Source organism: Parus major, chromosome 14 (genome assembly GCF_001522545.3).
Source record: "Parus major isolate Abel chromosome 14, Parus_major1.1, whole genome shotgun sequence".
NCBI lineage: Eukaryota > Metazoa > Chordata > Aves > Passeriformes > Paridae > Parus > Parus major.
Genome location: NC_031783.1, coordinates 2,410,359 through 2,435,808, shown reverse-complemented (window position 1 = coordinate 2,435,808; position 25,450 = coordinate 2,410,359). Strand labels below are relative to the sequence as shown.

The 25,450-nt window shown below is 50.7% G+C and overlaps 1 protein-coding gene across 1 annotated transcript; it reads right to left on the bottom strand.

Annotated features, from left to right (window-relative positions):
- Positions 1-1,015: 1,015 nt before the first annotated feature.
- On the bottom strand, positions 1,016-24,156 carry TRAP1 (TNF receptor associated protein 1). Its single transcript, XM_015643192.1, has 18 exons — positions 24,075-24,156; positions 19,479-19,646; positions 18,297-18,379; positions 17,766-17,906; positions 10,621-10,692; positions 9,789-9,949; positions 8,853-8,962; positions 8,594-8,667; positions 6,188-6,343; positions 5,753-5,873; positions 5,559-5,628; positions 5,255-5,402; positions 4,572-4,757; positions 3,737-3,875; positions 3,170-3,255; positions 2,510-2,655; positions 2,088-2,160; positions 1,016-1,816 (listed from the first exon to the last, which is right to left on the bottom strand). Exons 1-18 carry the CDS (start codon positions 24,154-24,156, stop codon positions 1,715-1,717), a joined length of 2,118 nt encoding a protein of 705 aa, XP_015498678.1. The 3' UTR covers positions 1,016-1,714.
- Positions 24,157-25,450: the final 1,294 nt, after the last annotated feature.

Genomic DNA, 25,450 nt, shown 5'->3' with positions numbered 1-25,450 from the left:
TCCTGGGCTGCTGTGCCAGTGCCTGCCCACCCTTTCCATGTAGAAATTTTCCCAATGCCTAATCTGAATCTGTCTTGGCATTACTTGAGGCTGTTTCCTCTCCTGCCCCTGTTCCCTGGGAGCAGATCCCGACCCCCCTGGCTGTCCCCTCCTGTCAGGGAGTTGTGCAGAGCCAGAAGGGCCCCCTGAGCCTCCTTTTCCCCAGGCTGAGCCCCTTTCCCAGCTCCCTCAGCTGCTCCAGCCCCTTCTGTGGACACACTCCAGCCCCTCAATGTCTTTCTTGTTGTGAGGGGCCCAGGACTGCCCCCAGGACTGGAGGTGCCTCAGCAGTGCCCAGCACAGGGGGACAGTCACTGCCCTGCTCCTGCTGGCCACAATGTTCCTGACAGGATTATCACCAGCCACTGTAGGATGGAGGAGGTCTCGATTGTCTCAGCACCCTCTAAACTGTCACCTTTTTTTTCCTCTTCTGCATCTAAATAAAAACTAAATGTTAGGTGATGTTAATGAAACTTCTCAAATGGTCTCTCAAGCAGCAGGAATTTTACTCCTGTGCACAGCCAGGGTTCCTGTAGTTTAAAGAGATGGAGGTTGCCCTGTTCAGCACAGCACCCTAAGAGTTAACCAAACTCACTCCCAGCATCTTAATCTGGCAATTTAAAGATAAGCTAAACAAGTACCAGGGCTGCTCAGAGCCCCACTGAGCAGGAGAAAGGATTCTTACAAACCATGTGCGTGGTGTAAGGCAGACACACAGAGGGAATCTAGTATGGCATTTCTGCCTGAATAGCCACTGCTCCTTGACTCAACCAAGGGCTGCATCCCATTTTCATCTACAAAACTATCATAGTTACAGCTTCTCCTGCTTTGCCTCTACACTCCCTGGTGTTTTCACAGCTCTTTTGCCACCCATGTCCAGTGATTCCCCAAAGAACCAAACAGCATCTGAAGAGAGATCAACATTAACAGCTGGAAAACACAAAGACCAACAAAATAAAGAGAGACAAGTGGGGGGTGTGTCTGGAAAATAAGAACTGTTTATTTGTCATAAATACAGATCAGCTTTATCCCACAGACTGTCCAGAAAGCCACACAGTGGAAAGCTGTCTCCCAGTTACTTCCCTTTTTCCACAAGACCAAGATGAACTCTTATCCAGCAGCTCAGTGATCTTTTCTGCCATGGGATTGCACTGACATGTTCCACCAACAGTATCTGTGTCTGCCAAAGGCAGCAAGCTGTCTATATGCCAGCAAGCTCCTGCCTGGTCAGACTTGGAGGTTTATTAACTAATTAATTAATTCTTCCTGTGCTTGTTCCAGAGCACAAAGGTGCACAAGGATTTTGTGGATAGGGGGTGTATTCACAGACTTAATTGGGAATCTTGCTGCCATCCTCTGTTTTGAGAAAGGCCATTTTCAGAAGCAATATGAAATGAGGCTCTTCAGGTTCATGTCAGAAATTTGGGCATATTATTTAAGCAACAATCTCTGGAGTTTGTTCCCACTAAGAGCATGGCACTTTGAACAACTTGGTGATGTGGGATTTGATAATTACAGGTGGCTCCTCCTCATGCAGGGAGGGCTGGGTGTCCCCAGCATTGTCCCTGCCCTCTGCCCATGAACCTGTGCTGGACAGTGCCTGCAAGCAGCTGCCGAGGGTGGCTGTGCCTGAGGCAAGAGATCAGCACAGAGTTCATCCTTCAGTCACGGGGGCTCAGTTCTTCTCCAGGATTCTGGTGAGGAGTTCGTTCAGCCGGTTCACCATTGGCCTGGGATCCTCATTCAGTCCTGCTGCAATCATGGCATTCTCATAAATCTGAAAAAGATAAGAAAGCACTAAATAAGCACTAAAGCAATCTGCCTGAGGGAGGAAGGGGATGTCACTCTCTAGGACCTGCATGCTGAGACCAAGAATGTCTTCTAGGACACCTGCTAGGAAAACACGGACCACAAGTCCCAGAAATACCCAGGGACCACAGAAGGATGTGACTCTTGCCCACTGTAATGGTTCACCCTGTTCCCTGCCATGGTCTGCAAGTTGGTTCTGGGAAGGATGGTGCTGCTTCTGGAGAAGGTCTGGCTCTCACCTGATCGAGCAACATCTGGGCCAGATCCGGCTGACTGTCCTTCAGCTCACTGAGCTTCTTAATAAGAGCATGCCTGTAAGAGAGAGATCAACACTGAGACTTGCTGGTTTAGGACACAGTGAGAAATTTATTTCCAGAATGAGCAGCTAAGGCACAGTGGGTCACCAAAGTTAACTTCCCTGCTCCTGTTCTGGGGGCTTCTCTCTTCTGTCCTACCTGTCCCTATAACCCCCATGGGTCCCCAGAGGGCTGGACACTGTGTGGGGAGCTCATGTCAAAGGTGCCACGCAGCCTCACAGATCATGGCTCTGTGGCACCATCTGCATTTAATGGGGAGGACTCTGCTAATTGGCAGCCTTACACTGTCTCCTCTCTGCCTCCACTTCTTAGAGGCTGCTGTGTCCCAGGACATCCCCCCTTACCCTGTGTTGATCTCCAGGGTGGGCTGCAGGAGCTGGGCTCGCTCCTCCTGGGTCTTGGCCAGCTGCTGCATGCGCAGGAAGTGGCGGGCAGCGCCCATCTCGAGCACGGTGATCATGGCAGGGTGGGTGTCCAGCCGTGTGGTCACCTGTGGCACAAGCACCAGTCAGGGCTGCCATGGACAGTCTTAGAGGTGGGGAAAGTCTGAGGACTTGGAATCTTCTCAGCACAGATCCACACCAAGCCTCCACATGATTCATTCCCATCCCACACAAGCTGCCTAAACCAGCAGGAAAGATGGGGGCCCAAATGGCCCCACAGTCCACAGGCAGTGGCTGCAGCTGGACCCAAAGCATTCCTTGCCAATACATCTTTCTAGTCCACAAGCAAGAAAAGTCACCAGCCTGTTCTGGTAACCTGAGTATCGACTGCAATATGGCTTTGCTCAATACACATTGAGATGTGGTTCTTCTGCTGCCATGCTGACTATCCAGTGACAAATGCCAGCATCCACAGCATTTACACACAGGAGGCACAGAGAAGAATGACTTCCCATGGGATCCAAAGAAAAAGCTGTGGCAGCAGATCCCCAAACACCCATCATCTTTTTTCCCCACACCATTATCTCTGTGTACTCTCTTACACAGACACAGAATACCCACCTTCACTCCAGTGACTCGAAAGCCTAAGGCATTCCTTATCCAGGCCATCAGATCCTCAGCCTCTTTCTCTGTCAAACGTTCTCCAGCTGCCAGGGAAAGAGGGCACATCTGAGTGTGCAATGGACAGTGAGCTGAGTTTCCACACTTCCATTTCACACTTCCACTTATCAGTTCTTTTGTGGGAATGGGAGTGCAGCACCACTCAGCACACACCTACATATCAGACCTGATCCCAGACCATGCCATACCCCAGGCATGGCAGGTATGGTACCCCATACCCAGGAGGGCAGGCTTATGTCTTGCCAGGGGCTGTCTGCCCCTCTCTGGGCACCAGATGTATGCAGGAGGGTTGAAATAAAATCATGGCAACTCTACAAATGACATTCCATTTAACTTTGATAATGTGAGATGAAATGAATCTGCAAAAACTCTTCAGACCATGAGAATGGGAGGGTGGAAGGCTCTTGCTCAGGAGCTGCAAGAGCAGGGGAGGAAGGTGTCCCCTCACTGGTTGCTCAGGGTCACAGGACAGTGTGCAGCAGGAGGGCATGGGGAGCCTCACAGTACCTGGGCGGCTCTCCTCAAACTTCTCTTCCTTATAGTGATCAACAACAATGTCTGTCTCCACAGAGATCAGCTTCTTCTTGTCAAACTCCCGGAGGTGCAAGAGTGTTAGCTCATCAAACTGCTCATAGCAGAACAGCACCTGTGCCAACAAAGGGACATTAACACACTGGGATGTAACAACATTCCCTCCTTCCCAAGGCAGCTCCACACCAAACAGCAAGAACATCACACAGGAAACTCACAGGTTCAACCCCACAGTGACTATCACTCAGTGCCTGACATTGCTGTGAGCACTTCCCTGGGGAGCCTGTCCCAGTGCTTAACATCTCTGGGTGAAAGCTTTCTCCTGATAGCCAGCCTAAACCTCCTGACTCAGCCTCAGCCATTCCCTTGGGTCCTGCCACTGGTCATGAGGGTGAAGAGATTGATACCTGCCCACCTGCCCCTCTGCTGCCCCTTGTGAGGACATTGAAGACCACAGTGAGGTCTTCTCTGTCTCCTTTTCTCCAGATGAACAAACCCTCAGCCGCTCCTCATATGGCTTCTCCTCCAGGCCCTTCACCATTCTCCTGGCCCTCCTTTGGATAATCCTAACAGCTGAATATATATATATATAATATATATATATATTTTTTAACATTGTTAAACAAGTTTCCAGGTCCCTCCTGGCTCATGCCACAATCTGAGCAGAGGCAGAGGGGGCCAGGCAAAGGCACTGCGCTGGCAGGGCTCTGTCACAGGCCTCACTTCCCTGCTCAGCTCTGAGAGCCAGCCCTGACCACTGCTGCAGCAGCTCAGGGTGTTTCCCTGGCTGGTGGCACCACTGCTCACCCACCTCCATGTCCTTCTTCTTCATGGCCTCGAAGTAGGGAGAGTGCTCGGCCAGGTGCCGGTTGGGGGCACACAGGTAGTAGATGTTCCTGCTGCCGGCCTTCATGCGCGAGCTGTATTCAGTCAGGCTGGTCAGCTGCCCCGCAGGCAGCGCTGACGACTCGTAAAGCAGCAGCTTTGCTATGTCCTCCTGCAAGAAACGTTCTCCTGTGAGCTCAGGGCTGGTCACTGAGCTCCACTCGACCCCTCCCAGCCCAAAGGATTCCTGTGCCTCTTGGCAGCTCTACAAAAAGGTTCAGGGGATTCTGAATCCCTCCTTTCCTGCTCCAGACACTAGAGGCAGAAAAGTGACCTGGACAAGATGTAGGTCAAGCTCTCCTGGAAATGGGAATTAGGCAGAAGACAACAGGAGGGGAAGACCCATCTTTATTGCCTGTTGTAGTTGACATTGCACCAGGGAGGGCTGACAACTGTGTGGGCACAGAGACTCTGCAGGGTCTCAAAATAAATGGGAAGCAGCACCAGCCAGAAAGAGTCAAAGTTTAGGCACTAGAGAATCCATAGGTCTTGGTAGACTCAGGAACACAAGTTATGGGCATGCAAGTTCCAAGGGGAAGTAGCAGTCTCCCTCATCCCAGCTCATGCTAATCATTCCCATTGGCTGCAGTGTTTCAAGACTCCTGGTACCTTGACATCCTGCTCTGCTATCGTGACAATCCCCTCTCTCATGAATAGCCCGTACTCCTCAAAGAATTTGGCGTATTTTTCAGGGTCCTTCTTGCTCTGGTCAATGAAGAACTTGATCAACCTCTTCTGCAAAACATCACGGAGCTTCCTGCAGGAGGAACAAGCCTTTTTAAAGACAGCTGCCAGAGCAAGACATTATAGGTGAACATCTCTCTATGCAGGGTTGTACTGAGTCCACTGTCCCCTTTCCCTCATGGCTTTACATCTTTTCCTTTTATCTTAGTCCAGAGTTACTCTAGCTTACCTGATCAGGGCACTCTCCTGCAGCAGCTCCCTGCTGAGATTCAGGGGTATATCCTCACTGTCCACAACACCTGGAACACAGAGCAACCCTTGAACAGTGATGCAAACACAAGTGCCACACTCAGGAGGGCAGCCCTTGACTCATCCCTGTGGAAGCCACTGTCCACCAGCTGCTGTTCCTGGTCCCACACACACCTCTAAGGAAGCGCAGCCACTTAGGCAGGATGTCTGTAGCTTTGGTTTGGATGAGGATTTTGCGGCTGTAGAGGGCAACGCTGGAGCCCATTTCCCTGCTGATGTCAATCATGGATGGTTTCTGCAGGAGAAGAGACAGGAGGTAACACCAGCACTGTGCAGGGTGCCCAGGTCACACTGTGGTCTTCCCTACAATGCTGAACCCAACAGAAGCTGAAATCTTGGCTCTCTTCCCTAGGGACCTACCTGAGCCCTCCTCCTGCTCCTGCCATGGCTCAGTATCCCAACTACCCTGTGGCACCCAGCCCACTGCAGATACCACCTGGATACTCCTCCCTGTAGCCATATCTGCCTCTTTTCCCTAAGGAGCTCTCCCATTCTCCCCTTTCAGAGCAGCTGGGCACATCTCCCATGCTCCCAGGACAGGACACATACTTGCTCGGGCACGTAGAAGATGCTGCGGATGTTGAGGGGAGCGTCGGTCTTGTAGTGCAGGACGTAGCGGGGCTTGTCGTAAGCCTGCGCTATGAAACGGTAAAACTCCTCGTGCTGCCACTCCCCGATGTCCTTGGGCTCCAGCATCCACAAAGCCTGTGGAGGAGCAGAGAGAACAGCTCCCCATCAGCTCTGTGGCCTCCAGGATGCCAGAGCAGGGAAACAGAACCTTTTAAACATACTCCTCTGCACAGCCAGAGAGTGAGATGTGGCTCAGGCACATTATCACAGAAAAACAAACTACTGCCCCTCATCTGGCCTCGGGCCATCCCTCAGAGGTAACCCTTGCCTTGCAACGTATTTGTTTAGCCCAAAACAAAAGGGATTTGGCTAACTTCCTTTGCTTTGCACTTGCCAGTGGCCATCCTGGGCAGACCCCACAGCTCGACTGACGGGCAGTACTGGTCACATTCTCAAGGCCTGATCAGCAAGCAAAGGAAAAGCAAAAATTTAAGTGAGCCTTTTGCAACCAATCTGCCTCTCTGATGGAGGTCACTGTCTCAGCTAAGAGCTTGTGAAGCGGCTCCTGCACTGCCTGTTTTCTGCTGATTTGTTCAGCAACTTGGGAGATGCTTTGTGAACCACTGCAGGGTCACTGCTTCAGCACTGTTTCTCACATAAACACATGCACTGAAGCCGTGAGCTCTGCCTTCCACCTGCTGCTGCTCTAATCCCCAAGTGCTTTCTGAAGCACTCAGCCCATGCTCACAGCATGTTTCAGTTTTCAGTACATCAGCAAAAGTCTTACATCTAGCAAAGATCTGGGACTCAACACAGAACTGTGTGTTTCCAGATGGGTGAAGCCTATCTCAGTCACTGCCTCTCTCTGCCACTTGAGCCCAAACAAGTGACAGGAGTGATTTCTGAGGACAGCACAAACATCCAGCCCATCCTCAGAGCCCAAGGGTTTCAGGTCCCTGGCAGCCATGAAATCCTTAAGGACCCCTGTGCCTCAGAGCCTTGTTCCACAGGTGGCTTCCCCTCATTTCCAGCACATATAAGTGTCCTGGAGGGTTTGCAGGATGATAAGGTAGGATTATGGACTTACTGGGAGCTAAGGTGTTCTACAGTAGCTGTGTTAGGGAAAGTGCTGCATTCTCAGGGGATCACTTGTAGCTAACATTTATCCCAGTTAGAACAGAGAAGCCCCCAGCTCCATGCTGTGAGCATTCAGGAGCTCATCAAGGAGAAAGCCCACCAGGGAACCAACTGTAGCTCTGTTTGCAGTGAACTGATGCTGATGTGTGGAAAAACACAAAGCCAAGATCCTGGATAAAGAAAAGGCATGAAATGGGAGCATAATGAGAATCAAGCTGTTGCTGTAACCCAAGGGAAAACAGACTATCTGATAAGAAGATAGAAGTGCATGACTCTATTAAGGGCAGTTCACCCCTTGCTCTACTACTGCTCTGCTCCAGGGAGCCTGTCCTATTGATTGTCAGGTAGAAAGAGCAAGCAGCTGTCTAAAGCTATTTCTGGTTTTGTAATTTAAGGGGCACAGCTAGAAAGCCTTTGGAACAGAAACACTATTATGCAGGAATCCAAATTAATAATCAGTGACTAATAACACCAGTTACAGAACCTTAGATAAATAAACATCATAAAATGTTTAAGTACAGTCTTGAACGTCTGTGCAGTCAGTGCCACATTCCAGGGAACAAAAAAGCCACACACATGCTCTCCACCTGCTCTCTTACATGAGAAAGTTTTAAACAATTAGAAGAGGAGATGCTAGAGGAAAATGATCCATAGATTTCTGTTTGAAAGATAATTAATTTCTCCCAAGTGATGGCTGCAATTGGGCCAAGAACATCTGAGTTAAATGGATCTGGCTGCAGTATATTGCCAGTGGTCAGAAAATGCCAGCATCAAGCAGTGTGCTCAGCTAGGAGCTGGGAATAAATCAGGCTGTGAGCTGAGCTGCTAAAAAACCCCAACCACTCCCTGGCAGTGGCTATTCCATGTAAAGGACAGAAAGAACTGCAGTGAGAGGTGTCAGCACATCAGCAATATGAGCAATCCCTATGAGCACTAAGACATCACATGGCTTGAACAGAATAAGTATTATAAAGCACTTGAAATAATAATTCAGGATAAGGGAAGATAGAGATCTTGCTGATCTCCAAGAATTTTCCACAATAAATGCAAACAAGCTGTTGCAGTTATGACTTCAGCTGGATTGTCTCCTTTTGTTCTACTTAACTACTCACTACAAGGGTTGTGATATCCTGGGCAATCCTCTCCTGATTTCCAGGGACAGCAGCAGCTTTATGCTGTTTCCTGTCTCCAGTGGAGCATTACAGTGGTTCATCTCCATGAGTTACCTGCCTGTGGCCTCCACCTCACCTGTAATGTGTTAATTCTTCTTCCATTGAGGTACAAGGGGAAGCTGATGAAGTTGCTGTATTTTGTCACCACCTCTGGAATGGAAAGAAGACACAGAAGGGTCACCTTTGTGGAAACAGCACAGCAGGAATTCCCTCAGTAACAGCAGGTGAAAGGAGTTGCAGGAGAGGAACAAAACCTGTAAATTCACCTCCCATCTGTGGGTGCCAACAGACTTCACAAAACCCCAGGGGTAACAGCATTCCCCTCCTCTACTCACCCTTGACTCGGTCTTCATTTGCAAACTCTTTGCAGTCTTCTTTGAGGTGTATAATAATCTTAGTCCCAGCTCTGACCCCAGATGCTTCTGCAATCTCAAACATCCCTGAACTAGGATTAGAAACAAACATTGTGTCAGTCTGTGCCTCAGGTACACCCATGATGGGACAGAGAAATTGTTTGTTCAACTAAGAGTACACATAACACTTCCAAGGCCAAAAGGAAAAGGCAAAAAAAGTCTTGAATGCCTGAATGCTCCTTGTGCCTCTGAGAAACCCCAAAAAACATGTGTCTGTTTTCCCCACTCCAGACCCCAGACACACTGCTCTGCAAAGACACTAGCTACTGAAAACCCAGACCAGTCTGGTGTCTCAGTTTTCTCAAGAATTTAAGTAATGTAGTAAATTCTTTATTCTGAGGAAGTTTTGAGGGGATGCTGAGCTTGTCACCCTCAGCAGCTCCACTTTCAACATGTCTAGCAGTCCATAGTTTTGCCATCACAGATGTTTGCAACTTCAAGCAGAAAGTAAAGGATGAGCACACAGCTGTGAGCCACAGGGGGATGTGCTTGCAGACCCCAGCACTGCACAAGCTCTGCTCTCTCTGGGTGCCTCGTGTCAAACCTCAGAGGAAGATTAGACCAAAGAGGTTCAGTTTGTCCCTGTGGTGTGGGGCCCCCTGAGCTGACTCCCTGCCAGCAGGGATGGAACAGGAGAGACTCTGTCCATAGCATGCCTGCTCTGACAAACCAACTCTGTCCCTGCAGTTCCCACACTGGCACATTTGGCCATGCTTTGTTACTGTGTATAACTTGAGCAGGACCTAGACCAGTCAGCCAGGTCCTGAAAGAACACACAAACCCTGTCTTTGCACAGCATTCAGGCCATGCCTGGTCTGGATCAGCCCCCCATGCAGCCACCCCACTCTGCAGCCTCACCCATCAGATGACCAGTGGTAGCCTGGGCTGCCTGGCTCTGCTGACTGGGAGAACACCTCCACTTTATCAGCCACCATGAAGGCTGAATAGAAACCCACTCCAAACTGGCCGATGATTTTACTGCTGGCTTCAGCTTGGCTCTGCAGAGCTTCTAGAAAAGCCTGCAGGAACAAAAGAGACACAAACCAACACACAGTGACTTCAGGTATTGCTGGGGGTTGTGATCAATCCCCAGGTGAGCTCAGGCATTGCATCCTGGCAGTCCAGCACCCTCACCCCACACTCCTGCATCAGTGCTCCGAGGAAGGTTCCCAAGGAGAAGGGTTTCTCCATAGGGACTGCACCTCTGGAAAAGGGGAGAACTGCTTAGAGAAGCAAAAGGAAAATAAGTGAGAATTTGATCAATCAGGAGCAGGAAACCTTAAAATGGTGCCTCCAGAGATGAAAACAAAAATCAGGTACACATGTACACCTTGCTGTGGGGACAGAGCTGCTGCTCCCCTGGACATGGGGTAAATGCCAAGTGGGTGGGTGCCCCTCTGAGGATGGCTGGGCAGGAGGGTGTTTGGAGTGAGGGCAGTGGGTGCAGCAGTGCTACACACAGGACCCATCAGCACTGCCTGGGCTCCCTGGGCCTCCCATAGCACAGAAGAGACCACTGAAAGCCAGAAGACTCCACAGGCAGGTTTCACCTTCCAAAAGGGGTGCAATTTCACAGCTGGGCTGAGGGCCAGGGGACAAAACAGAATGAAAAATTACTGGGAGAACAAAAGCAGTTGTAATTGGAGAAGAGTTTTCTAAGGGAGGGAGAAGGGTCCTCTTCCCAAGTTACCTTTGAGCCTGATCGAGCAATGGTACCAAGGTTAGAAATCAGCTCCTCCTGGGTCATCCCAATACCTGTGTCCTGAAAAGAAACAGCAATTGCAGCTGAAATATCAGTAGGGAATCATTGCTCCAGCAAACAGCACCCAAGCAACTTCTGCCTCCAACTCCCACTCTCTCCTTCCCCTCTGAGTAATAAATCCAACAGCAGACTTCCAGCTGTCACTCCATCTGCCCATGGCCAGGAACACAGACTCAGAGGGCACAGAGCTCCAGGGGCAGCCACAGCTGCCTACAAACCACAGAAAGCTCAGAGACTCTGGCCATCTCTCAAGGAAAGACAGAACCATGCCAGGACAGGCTGGATTCTACATCCCTCTAAAAAGCACAGGATGGCAGTGCAGGAAAGAGATGTCAACCCAGCCATGGTCCCACAGTGCCAGATGTCATGCACAGAGACACCCTCCATTCCTGAACTGCTCTGAGGGGGAGGTGAGGAGCAGTGAGAAGCAGCTTGTTTGCAATCTGCAGATGTGGGACTGATGCACTAACACTGGGAAGCAGCAGCAGAACAGTGAATCCCTTAACTCTCAGGTAATGCAGACCTTTGTCTGCAAGCACCACATGAATTGATCTCCATCTGCTCTGCCTTTCCTCCCTTCTTCTCCCCATCACCCTGTGCTCCATGATGTGAGTATGAAGCTGTCAAAGAGAGCTGGGTATTGCATTCCCATGGGAACAGCCTAACCCCAGCCAAAATATAATGCACCAAATACACTTAGTGATGCTCTGCCCAGGCTTCAGAGGCACACAGGTCCTTGTCATCCCCAGGTTATTCCAGAATTGCATTTGCTGCATGCACATAAGCATCTCCCTGCAGCTCACACAGCTCAGGCAGCAGAGCCTGCAGCAGCACCACCCAGAAAAAACTGCAGTAAGTCTCAGACCTGGCTGCAACTTCAATTTACATGACACCCCAAGGCAACAAAGGTAACAGCAAACCCCAGGTAGAAATGGCCACCCTCTCACAGAGGACCCCAGCAAAAATCTTTCCCATTCTGTTATCCAATGTGTTTTCAGACTTGCTCTGCACACATTCTCCACAGGAGCAGAGGGTAGGCTGATGCTCTCCAGAATGCTACTCCTAAGGAAAAAGTGCCATTTCCTCTCCCAAATCCCAGAAGCTTCTCTACCTGACACAAACATCCCAAGAAAACACTGTTCTATGTTCTCTGAGCCACTCTCTGAGGTGAAAAGTAGCCAAGTGAGATGTGATTCTCATTCCCATGAGGGATTCAGCTCTACCCAAGTACCTGTGAGCATGGTTATTGCAGCTGACAACAGCTGGCACATTCAGAGTGGGCTCACACATTCCAGTGCCCTAGCAGGGATGGGATTTGGTGTGCAGGGTCAGCAAAATCAGCTGCAACAGAGCTGGCAGCTGCTAGGTGGCTCAGAAGTGAGGTGCCACCCATGGAGCATTTACTGGGCTTATTTCTACCAAAGTAAGTTAATGTCAGTATTTATTTCTTAATGTAGTGTTTAACTGCACTGAAGGATTGAACTGTTCAGCTTGTGAGGTGCCATGTGGGTAAGACATTTTCCTGCACCTCACAAGTCATGGCACAGCAATCCCTTTCCCTTGGTTAAATACAGTAAGGCCAGTCAGCCCACTTGGCTGAGAAGAGGGATGATGCCCAGTAAGATCTCAACAGTGAGAGATCAAAAGCCAAGAAAAACAAACAGCGTATGGCAAAATCTCAGGAATCTGACATGGTCCCTTCCCCCAGGGAAGAAAAAGCCAGAAAGAACAGTTTTCAGCATCTGGTTCAGTTTTAATTCATGCTAGACCCTGAACAGAACTCTGATCCACTTCTATTTATAGCACAGCACGTCATTCCCAAATTCCAGTGTGTTAAAAAAAATACATCCTTACCCCATAAATTTATTTGGCTATTGAATTTCTAATGCCCTGCCAAACTTACTGCAGAATGCTTAATGATAATTCCTGGAGACTACTTTGATGAGGGTGAATCTCATGAACAAAGAAAGCAGGGCTCAGAACAGCCAGGATGCCGACAGGGAGAGCGGAAAGCAAAGATCCTGGCAAAGCAGACATTCCCTACTGCAGGAAAATACTGGGTGGATTAGGATGAAGACACCATCAAATTCAACCCACCCTTGCCATCTCCACGTTTTCTGCAGCTGCCCTTTGGCTTCCTTCACCACATGGAGCTGCTCAGGGGAACGGGAATAAATGGCAGTGGAGGAGAGATGGGAGCTGAGTTCTGCAGAGCAGGACCTCTGCAAGTCATGGGAAGCAACTGAACCTGCCCATGAGCAGCCCACCTCAGACTGGGCCCACACAAGTGCTGGCAGCTCCAGCTCCATGAAACCCAAGGAAGGAGCTGGTGGAACTTCTACTGCCCTTCTCACACTGCTCCGTGCTCGGCCCCTGGATGTCTTCACCAGGAACTGCCATGGCATCACCCAACCCCTGCAAACACCTTCTGCCCACCACCATCAGCACTACAACTTTTCTTCCCCTGCACACAGTTCTAGCCCTCCCTTCAGCAAGAAAAGCTTTCTCAGGCTGACCACAGCCACAGAAGAGCAATTTGTAAGGGCACAAAGCAAACGTGGGGGCTTCTCAAATTACAAAATGTGAGGGATATGCTCAATGTGCCAAATGTTTCTCTACAGCTTGGAGAGATCAAGACACAAGAGTTGAGTACACTGACCCTTCATTAGCTGAAGGTTAATTACAGAAGTCCTGCAGTTACTCAGCAGAACCACCACTGCCTCACCTGGGTGAATTTCTCTGCTGGTACTTCTTAGGGTGCAGAGTACAAATCCTCCCCCAAACCATCCCCTATAAAAGACAACAAAGAGGCTGCAGACCTTCAGACTGTGAAGGGCTGATGGCCACATGTGTTGAACTAAACTCAGTAACATTTACCCCAAAGAGACATCAGCTGAACTTTGTTTTTAGTAACTTTTTATGTGTGGAGACCTCCAAGGTACCAAAGCTGCTGCTGACCTGCACCTTTGTGCCTTCTGTGTCCTTTGTTCTAACCCTGTGGTGAAGGTGCTGGAAGTTTGCAGAGACCTGCTGTGTAAGATTAGTTTAGCTTTTCTCATTACCTGAGTCTAATTTAAAGTATTGCAGAGCTTCCTTACACCTAACAATCCATTAAACAGCCATTAACTGCTGCCTCTGCCATGACTGCATCAGAAGAAATGCTCCCAGTTAGAGGTACCTGGCTGGACTATTGTGTCTTTCACTTGGCTTTGTTGCAAAACAAATACTTTAAACATTTATTTCAGTATAAAACCTCAACGGGGCATCAAAAAAACACTGACTATAATATAAAGACATGCTGCTTTCACCAGTTGATAAGCTAATAAAATCCCAAAATGTCTGATTAGCAAATGTGCCCACTGTTATTTAAATACCTTGATTAAAGACTTAAAATTCACAAGACCAGGACAGCAGCTGCACTAGACCAATGTTCTGGTTTAGAATCATTAAAGCATCTGCAGCAGCAGGAACCAGCAGATGAAAAGCCAGAATAAAATTGATGCCTGTGAACACAAGGTAATCTTGGCCTAGTACATGGAAGTTGTCCAAAGCAGAGAGCCTGAGCTTTCCTTTGCAAAACCACAGGCTCAGCCTCCACCCATCCAGGTCTAAATACCCACTGTCCAGAAAAGTACTGCCTTTCATCCACTTTGAATTTCCCATTTTTACATAGGATATGCTCTTATTCTGCCACAAACAGAACTAAAAGACTGTGCACTTCCTTCCTTGGGCCACAGGTTATTTGAGATGTGTTTATATTTCTGGGTCCTGGGCTTATTTGTTAAAGATGATGCAACCACTGGAAGCTGTAGCCCATCCCTGCAATCTGTGGCACATTTCTGTAGTTTTAATTCTGCCTAAGACTTGCTAAAGTACGGCCAGATTTACATCTCCACCTGTCCATCTCCTGCTTCCTCTAGCCCAGTGACACACAGATGCTGCAGTGCAGGTCACCCTCTCTGCTGCAGCCTGGTACCACAGGGGAGGGGGACCTGCTCCCCACCTGCCCCAAGCTTTGTGGGACACAAGGCAGCATCTGCATTGACCTGCTCAAACAGCCCAGTCCTTACTGGAGCCCCAGCACAGCCCAGTCCTTGTTACAGGCTGTTTGTAACTGGTGAGGCAGGAGAGATCTGCTCAGCGATACAGGGAGCTGTTGCAGGGAGGAGTGGTGTTTGCAGTCATTTTAACTCCTCCCAAACACAGCAAACTGGTGATTTTGTGGCTTCACAGACACTGATTTTGGATGACGGCAACAGAGAGATGAAAGCCCAACAAAGGGAACCGAGCAGCCCAAGCCCTGGCAGCGACTACGCTGCTTTTCCATGCTAGAACAGCAAGCACACTCCCTCCCCCAGCACAAGCAGCCATCAGCTCTGTAAACATTTCAAACCATTTCCTCTCAACTGTCCTAGCCCTAAATTAAGAACCAGTAAGGAGCAGGGCTGCATCCCCGAGCTCACACATCACCACCAGGCACAGCAGCACGGCAAACTGCACAGCTCCAACACCACCACAGCACAGCCAAGTGCCTGTCACCTGCCTGTCACCTCGTGCAGGTGCTGAGGGTCAGCTCTGAGCTCACAGAGCCTTGGGGTCTGTAAGAGGCTCTCTGTTCCCACCTCAAAGGGTCCAAAACCACTTCAGTAAAGCCTCAGCATGCGGAACTGCAGAGCTCTGCAGAGCTGTTCTCATTGGAAACACACCCCTCACATTTTCAAATGGATTTTCTTAAGCACTCTGACCTTGCAGGCTGTGGCTGTTACAGATGGAGCTGTCCTAGAAACATGAGGCAGTTTTCAGAGGGATGGAGGAAATGGTGGAATTTGCTGTAACAACAGGACTTTGGTGAAGGAAGCGAGGTGGTGGAATTTAGTCAACATATCCCTCCTAGCAGATACCACACTGCAATGCTTAGGTGGAATATTCCTGAATGAGGACATGCTATCAGAATTCTGAGTCTTGCTGTGCTTATGACTGGAATTCAGTCCTGGCAGAGAACAAGGTGAACTGCAGTCATTGAACAGGGATGAGTGTAGTCCTCTACCACATCTACATAATCTCCAGGAACGTGCCTGTAATGGCCATCACACATTACAGACCTGCCTTTTCTCAGCTCAGTGGGACACAAAGAGATGCTACAGGGCTTGGAAGAGGAGGGGAGAGATTCAGCAGGTCCAGAGGCATAGAGCAGCATGAAGATCTGAAGAGAAGGATCCAGGGGTCAGAGTGAGACAATAGGACCTTTCTAGGAATAAGAAAGGGGTGACTGTTGCTACAGGTCATGTATGAGGGACCTGCTGCCTCTTTTTGGTAGGTCCTAGTAGGTACAGAAAACAAAACAGTGGCTAAAGGACAGATCCATCTCTGCCTCAATCACTGCAGCAGGCTTTCTTTCACCTTTGCATTCCTGAAAGGCAGAGAAATGTTCTGAATGACGCTTGTTCACAGTAATCATTATATGCAGTTTGCTTCTTCAAGAAGTTATAAATAACCCCCTGACTGGAGGTAAGGAGCTTTCGGCACTCTGGAGAAGGCAAAGCTATTAAAGAGATTGGAGCAGTGTTGTTCTCACTGCTCCCCACAGCCCAGGACTGCTGCAGTTAAAAGCTTCCGAGTTAAGACTCATTTAATGGCATTAGAGAGGCACTGGCAGCCAGGCAGGGGGTTATAAAAAGCCCAATCCTTAACCCATCTAACTGGGATGGTATTAGAGGCACCCTGCAAGGTGGGCAAGCAGCTCTTCAACAAGACTGCCAAACAAGGGGAGAACTTCCACAGGGACAGGGCATGAAAGGTAACAATGTCTTGATGGAGTCAGATGTGTCCACTACAATCACAAAAGGGAAAGATGAGAGGCAGGAATAGCCCCTGCCTGGGGCTAAGAGAGGGCTCCTTAAACAATTGGTGTTACACTGGAGTCAGAAAACAGCAACAGTGTGACAGGAATAGCAAAGCCCCTGCACCATGGTTTGAGAATCTCTGCTCCGTGATTGTGTTGCCCACTGACAAGCACTAACTTCCCCATGGCAACTGCAGTACTTGTTCTGCAGAGGAACAGAAATACAGAATAACTGTGCAGCCTCCAATAGTCCCCTGTGCTTTTGTCCCACATGAAAAATATCAGCCTGTGTGCTCTGTCTGTGCCACATCTCCCCTGCACCTGCCATGGTCACTCAGGGCTGCCTGCTTCATCCTCCTCCTCTGCTTTCCTAGGAATGTCCACAGCCACACTCATGGCTGACACAGCTCCACAAGGAAAATGACCAGTTTGCTTTCTGTTAACGTTAGGAACTCTGCCAAGAAAATACCAAAACTGAGGCTCAGCCTCCCACCCTGGACAAAAGCCACGAGCAAGATCAAAGTACAGAGAGAAAGCGCAGCTCCACTGCCCTCCCCACACTGAGGCCCACAGGTGACTGCTCTTACAGACTGTCTCCCTCCCAGTCAGCAACTTGTCACCAGCAGGGACAACCAAAGCCTGGGCACAGGGAAGTGCTGTGCTACTGCCCAAATCAACAGTCTCAGCTGTGCCTGAGGACAGAACCTCAGCATCAGCTGGACTCGGCCTGTCCTGGAGCACAGAGAGACAGAGACATGCAGGAATGGGAAGTTCTCACTACTCACTGCCCTGGCATTTCCCCTCTCACCCAGGGAAGAGGGAAGGTCTGCAAGCAAACATGTAACACCTCAAGGAGGTGCATGGAAACCTCCCCAAAGGTCAGGAGGAAAGCAGATTCACAGCTTACCCACTAGTGAGAAACTCACACAACCTGGGAAGTGCACTAGGCAGGGGTACTGGGAGAAAAGCTACTTCCTCCCAATAGGGAAAGAAGGAGAAGCAACTTCTCCTATGGCTACAAGTGGGGAGGAGATAACATTGCAGGTTTCTCATCAAATGCTGAGGTTACAGCCTCACAAACCCTGAGGTTAGAGCCCAGCTGAGGACAGAATGTTCTTTGGGCAGGCTTGGGAACTGTGCTGCTGCTCAGCTTCCAGGGACTCCTCACAGGACAAAGGCCAGTGCTGAGAGCAGCAGGGAATAACACTCTGCTGTTACCAAAGGGAACTACCTGGATGGTGATGGTTCCCTTTCTGCTGTCTGTCTGCAGGTGGATCTCCAGCTCTGGCAAGGCTTTCCCCTCCGTCATCAGCCGGTGACGCAGCTTCTCCAGAGCATCGCTGCCATTGGAGATCAGCTCCCGGATAAACACCTGGGGACGAGACACAGCCTGAGCCTGCAGCCTGGCCCTGCCCCCTGCACAGCACTCCCAGAGACCTGGGAGCTCATTGGCTTCCACAAACAAATTCCCAGCTCCCCAGACTGTGCTCCCCCATTATCTACCAGAACAGTTTGCCCAAACTCAGTGTGAAACTGCAGAGGCCCAAGACTCACGCAGTCACTTGGCTATACCTACAAATTGTTTAAAAAACACACTGCCAAGGTGTCTTAAGAAAACATCACTCAAGAAAGCCTGACATGAAAGCTCAGGACTCACTGGGAACTGAACAGTTATTCCCCCAGCTCAACCATTTTGGATGTATTCCTAGAGAGACAAGGCTTTGCCAACAGAAAATCTCCCAGCAAGTTATGGGTGTCTTACCTCTTTCTCTGAGTACAGGGAACAGGCAACAATGTCCAGCAGTTTCTTTGTTTCAGCCTGGAACTCATGTTTAGAGGCTGCACCTGGAATAAAGGTTAGGGTTGGGGTTGTTCAGCTTGGAGAAGAGAAAGCTCAGGAAGCACTTAGAGCCCCTTCCAGTGCCTAAAGAGGCTCCAGGAGAGCTGGAGAGAGACTTTGGACAAGGGCATGATGTGACAGAACAAGAGGGAATGGCTTTACACTACCAGAGGACAGGGATAGATGGGACATTGAGAAGAAATTGTTCCCTGTGAGGATGCTGAGGCCCTGGCACAGGGTGCTCAGAGCAGTTGTGGCTGCCCCTGGATCCCTGGAAGTGTCCAAGGCCAGGCTGGATGAACACATCTGTACAGCCATCCCTGCAGGTAGGGAGCTGTACCCAGGAAGAGAAGCCTCCTCAGAAAAAATAAAACTACAAAACACTTCAGCTGAAAGACCATCCTTGGCCTTTGAAAAAATAGGAAGAGACATTAGAGAAATTCTTTCTTCATCAAGAAGCATTAGAAAACTCTGGGAAAACACAGGGAAAAGCCAAAAGTCCCACATCACCTCTGCCATGCCTTGCTGACGAGGATGTACATCCCACAGGGATGTGGGCAGGCAGCACATCAACCCCAGCAGAAATTTCACAGCCTGGCAGTCTCAGAAGTACCTCCCAGGACAACCACAGAGACACAGAGTTAAGCTGTTATTTTGGTGCTGGAATAACTCATTGCTCAGACTGCTTAAGAGCACCTCTCCCTGAAGCAGTGCAAAGCAATTCATTCTAGCTAAAGAGCTGACAGTGGGACTCTCATCACATCTCCATGATCCACAGCAACGACCTGGGCAGGCACAGCTTGCTCCTGGCACAGAAAATTATTTTCAGCCAATTCCAGTGCCTGTGGAGCCTCCACACATACACATGGCCTGGCTAAGCCCATGGATGCAGTCTTGATGTCCTTATTTCTCAGTAAAGGCCATTCTGACCTCCACACCCAGGTTTTGGGAGGTGATGGTGCAACATGGAGGGAAAGGATGTGGTGAGCAATACCTGCACTTCCTCCAGAGGCAGCAGCACTGCTGAGGAGGGCTCACCTGCACCACACCTTGACCAGATGCAGCCCAAGAGTGTCCCCACAAGAAATCTGTGCCCAGGCCCACCTTTCACATTCTCTGTGTTGCTGATGATGGTGTGCAGGGGCTCCTCCTCCTTGCTCTCTGCTGTTTGTGTGCTGTACATCCGGACAGCAGGAATGCTGGAGGCAGGAATGCTGTGCTGAAGGCTCCAGCAGTGGAGTATTTGTCTTTGCAGACATGCTGCTCCTTTTACTAAAAACACAAGTGAAGATATTTCAATACAAATCACAAGTCCAGCACCAACAGGAGCACCCCTCAGAGGTCCCACCTAGGAAATCCCATGGGAGTTACACTGTCTGAACAGTTCCCTTACAATCCAACACCCATCATTCCCCTCCAGAGTTGCCTTCACTGCATAAAGAGGGCAAATTGCTACTTTGGCTCTTCTGAATTAAAATTTTATCCAGAAGATGACAATTAGCAGCTTTCCCACTGAATTAACCTGTCAGGAAGAGGCAGTCTGCAGCTTTCACCGCTGTTAACTGGCTAAACTGAAGACAACTCCCACATCACTGCCTGAAAATACAAATTGGCAATAAATATTTGGCCCTTGAATGTCCAAGCACAGAGATTACATCCCCCAACAAAGTTGGCTTCAGGGCAAGCAGCAGCAAGGTCACCAGTCACAAAATCAGTGGGGAAAATGAGACCAGTCAGGAAATGGCACAAGCCCTCTTAAAGGTCAGGGATTCCCAATTCTCCTCCTTTCATTACGCCCAGGTGAACCCAACAGTCTTCTCTCTGTTGGGGGATGAATCAAACCCAAACCTGGTCACTAAAAGACCATTGCAGCACTATAGACCTCTGTCCAAAGCCTGTTCCTTGGAGTGATTTCTGAATTGTTGGAAGAATGGTCTGTCCCAGAGCAGGATCCTAGCAGGTCTGGACCTGACCTTGCAGCTGCCCTGGGCAAGGCAGCATCTTGGCCCCCCCAGTCCTACAATGAACATAAACAGACTGGACTGATCTGGGAAGCACAGGAGGGACCAGGACAGCCTGGGCAGAGCCAGGAGAACATGGATGAGCAGCAGAAGTGGCTGGAAGCAGTGACAAGCTCAGGTTTTCCTTACAGCTCGCTCTGTGCCTGTTGGCTGTTTCACGCAGCAAGGGAAGGAGGCAAACCCTACCCCTGACATTTTCAAGGGGTCCTTTCTTTAGATGACTGGGTACAAAAACACCCAAAGACTGAACCAAACCCCATTAGTATGGTGAGAGTCCCAAAGCATATCTGTGACCTTGGAAACAGCTTCCATGGCTGTCCCCTGCCCTCCAGGCCAGCTGACATGTTGGGGGAGTTCAGCTTTCTCCTGAACCTTTCTCCACCTTGCCACAGCCCTCGAGTGAACTCAGCACTCCAGCCTTTTCACCAACACCGCTCATCCTCTAGCTCAGGCTGACTTCACAAGTGCTCTGCAAACCTCCTGCCTCCCATAGCAGGTCCTACAGTCAGTGTGGTCATCAAGATCAGGTCTTGCTGCTCCAGACCATCATGCTGGGCTCTCACTTGCTCCAGATGAGGTGAACATGAACCCCTGAACTTTAAGAGCACTTCTGTCTCCTGCACCTCACCCTCAAGAGCTGACAGAGGAGGCTGTCAGTCCTCATTCTTCCTCCTCCTCCTCACAGAAAGCTTTGAATCAAGATCCGTTTCTCCAGCCAGAAGCCTCAATGACTCTCCAGTCATTCTGCCCTTAAAGGAAAGAGCCCACAAATAGTTCTAAATGCATCTGAACACCTCCCACACACATAACTGTGCTCTCTGCGTCACAACCAGCTCTGCCGCATTATCGCAGGACACGTTCTGGAACTACCATTCCACTGCCTGTGCTGGGATCATTTGGGAAAGTGGCAAGGGAAACAACCTGGGTGGCTGAGGTGGAAAGCAGCAGAGCATTCACTCCAGCCCCTCAAGCTTCAGAGGGAAAGGGCCTGCAGCTCAGGCTTTATATAATTTATGTATTTACATTTTTTATACTCATTTTATGCTGAGTGCTCTAGGATACTGCTTTATACATAAGCACACACACACACACACATACCCCAAACAGCAAAAATAAAAGAGAGAATTTTGCTCCCTCCCTGAACTCCAGGATCCAAAAGACACAGAGCAGCAGCAGCTTAAAATCTTAAGGTCACTTCTATCATCAGATGTCCAGACAGCAAAGCTCCAGAGCCCCCACAGAGGTCACCTCCCAGCCCATGAACCCCAGCTGACTCCAGAAACTACAGCTATTTATTTCTGGGTATTTATAATTGTGGATGTATTCACATTTTTTGCCTCCCTACCTCCAAAGCACAATAATAATAAATCACCCATCAACTCGGAAGCTACTGTCAGATTTGTGCAATACATGGTCTTATCATCCTTAATTAACAGCCTGTCCCATGCCAGGGAGAGACACAGCTCATTAAATACAAGCTGCAGCATCTTCAGCCCATTTGCCTCTTGAGAGTCCTTGCCTGGAGCAAGGGAGCAGAAAAGGCTCCTGGCTATTCTGGGTATAAAACCACAATTATCAGCACACAAGAGCTATTGAGAAGCACCTGCTGAGGTAACAGGTTATGTGCTACTCATAATGAGCCTCAGAAACAAATTTCTAAGCCCAGGCAACAGAGAAGGAATGGCTCTTGCCCCAGATAAACTCTGTGATGTGTTGAGGCAAATCAGGTCTTTTGATATTGAGTTAATCAAATGTGGAGCTTACCACAGCCCAAACCCCTTCCTATTCCCATCACTGCACCATGAGAGATGGAAAAACCCACATTACTGCCCAAATTCTACTTCTCTGTGATCCCAAGTGATCCTGTGCCCACAGACCTGCCTCACACCCTCCCAGCAAAGACAAGGAGGACCCTCAGGGGCTCCTTTCAATCCAGACACCAGGACGCCTCTGTGATGCCCCAACCAGCCCCCCAAGGAAACACAGCCTCTTCTGGAAAAACCACTGCACTGAGCAGAGCACCAGCTGGAGATTTAGGGTGGGAAACCCTGCACAAAGCAGTCTGTGGCTCAAAACAAAAGAAAAGAATTTGGGTCAGCAGGAATTACCATAGCAGCTCCAGGCCGGGGAAGGCTCGTGCAGGGAAGAGCTCCAGCAATTAACACTCCCAGCTCAGGTCTCCTTACACAAAAGGGCTCCCTAGCCCGGCATCAGATCCCTGAGAATCTGGGGAGAAGAGATTCCCTGACTGACCCACTCACACCTACACATCTCCCGAAAAGCTCTGCAGTAGCTCCAGCCTCTGAAATTGGGAGAGCAGAGAGGAAACTCTGCCATCTCTGCCCAACGAGGGAAGAGACAGCTGATCCCTGGATCCAACCGAAAGGAAAACACCTCCTGCCCCTCCCTCTTTATCCCCACCCCACACAGCTTCTGCTCACTACCTTTTCCCTGAGGGACCTGAATGACAGATTAAAGAATAAAATTCTGACTCTGCTGGAGTATGTCTAACCCACCAGAGCAGCAGCTTTGTTCCCAGACATGGATGCTAACAAGCCTCTGGGGATTTCTGTGGAGGAAGAGCTGGATTGCCCAGAAACACTCAAGTGGCACTCCACGACACAATAAATCTGACAACCCGACCCTGAAAGTGACCCCATTTGTCACACAATTTCCTCTGTCACATCTTCTCTTCGTAACCTGCAGGGAAACCACAGACCACACCAACAACACAGAGATCTGTCAATTAGGGGCCACACAACAGATAAGGACACACGGAGCACAGCACAGGCTGCTGCCAGGAGACAGACGGGACACTCCTCATCGTGCTTCACTTAATGGCAACTCACAGGCACATTTCCAGCCCACGAGGGCCTTGTTAAAGGAGCACATCCCCTAACTAAGGCCTCAGAGTTTGGATTTTCTTATCGCTCCTGTCAGTTGAGTGCCTTTTAGTGCACCCCTGAGAAACACAAACCCTTCAGGCTCATGTGTAAAACCCCCTGGTACTGACACAGCCAGAGAACAGCAGCGCTGGTGCCTTCTGCTCTCATGCAGGTCCCTGGGCTGTGCACCTTGTGAGAGCTGGGACATGTCCCGGGACACGATATATGATCTGAATATGCTGTACAGCCCATAACAATCCAGGTACTTCTGGATGTTCTGTACACTTTATACAGGCCAGGAGATGAACTGGGAGTGCTGTGTGAACCAGGACATAAACGTGGATATGTCATATACCCCTACACGAGCCGGGACATGAACCTCACCATGCTACACCCTGTCCCATGGCAGGACATTACCCTGGAGCCGCTGTTTGCCCTGACCGCGCTGTCTGCCCGACACGAGCCCGCGCTGTTCCCTGTGCAGCTCCACAGTAACTCTCCCCTCCCGAGGCAGGAGCGCTGGGCGCTGTCGGCTCAGTTCACGGTGCGCTGTGCGCGCTGCTCCCGAGCTGCCGGGCCGCCGTCCGTTCCGACCCTGCCGAGCAGCCCCGGCCGGCTCCAGCCGAGAGCGGCGGGGCGCTGCCCGTGGGACACGGACCCTCCGCGCCTCCAGAGGACGCACAAGGCCGAGCGCAACTCCGGGTAGGCGCGGCCGTCCGGGCCGAGCCATGGAGGTCCGGCCGTCCCCTTAGCCCGGCGGCCCTCGCCCCTCACGCCGCCCGTCCCCCCCTCACCTGCGGGCGGGCGCAGCCGGGGCGCGGCCCCGGAGCGCCGCAGGGCCGCGAGGAGACACCGCCCGCCCCGCGCCGCCGCCATGCCCGCGCTGCCCTCCCGCGGCGCCCGCTGATGACGTCACGGGGCGGGGGGTGCGCGGAGATCCCCCGCGCGCGGGCTGTGCGTGACGCGCGCGCGGTGACGTCAGGCTGCCCCATAGCCAGCGCGCGCTGCTTCCTTCAGAGCTCCTCCTGCGTCCCCTCACGGCCCCCGGCCGACTGTCTTCATGGGTACCGGCCTCCGTCCCCTCACGGCCCCCGGCCGACTGTCTTCATGGCCACCGGCCTCCGTCCCCTCACTGCCCCCGGCCGACTGTCTTCATGGCCACCGGCCTCTGTCCCCTCACGGGGGCGCTTCCAGGGCTCTGCCCGGAGGTCGGACTCCAAGCCCAGGACACCGTTTCCAAACCTCTCCTATTATGATGATTAAAATATCATTCGTGTTTCTGAGGACGTGTTAGGAAAGGGAGTCAGACACAGGTTACAAACGCACCTTCTTCTCCCTTGGAGACACCCCTGCGGGTATCTCAGTGAATGGCTTCGGGAGCCCATTCCACCGGACGGGCTGCGGCAGGAGCTCGGCAATCGCCGCTGGCAGAGCTCGGCAATCGCCGCTGGCAGAGCTCGGTGCCCCGTGGCTCTCCCGGTTCCCCCACGGAGGGGGCTGAGGGCCGAGGAAAGGCTGCGCCGCGCTGGGAGCAGCCCTCAGGAAACTCTTGTGTGCCACACCTTGGCCGGGCACCCTGCTCGACTCTGGGCCAATAGTTTAACATCTTATTTTTTCATTTCTCCGAAACTCCTCATTTCCCGGGGCTGTTTTAGTGTACATTACCGAGATCTAAGGAGCCGAGATACTGGAGAAAGGCTTTGGACGGGATGCGGGTGAGTGAGGAAATGAACCACTCTGGCGAGAGGTGAAATTAGAACGTGCAAGAGAGCAGAGCCTGGCCTTGATGAACACCACAGCCAAAAATAAAAGATGGAGCAGGTCTCTTTCGGGGAGCACTAACCACTTCCAGACCGAGGAGCTTTCAGGAGGGAACCGTGCCCACTTGAACAGAACCAGCTTTGTGATCGCAGGCCCGGGGGAGCTCGCTGGAAAGCTCTGTGTACAATTAATTCGTGCTTGCAGCTGATCTTTTGGGACTACACTGAGCCGAGTGCTGCTTTGGAGGTTCATACCTAAGAAACACCCGCAAGGAGCACGGTTTGTGGGGCGCTCGACGTTATGGATTAGGTGCAAGAAACCCAGCACAAGCCTTTGCATCACTCTGACACCCTTCCACTGGCTGCATTTCCACCTGGAACCAACTCCAGCCCTTCATCGAGATTCCCTG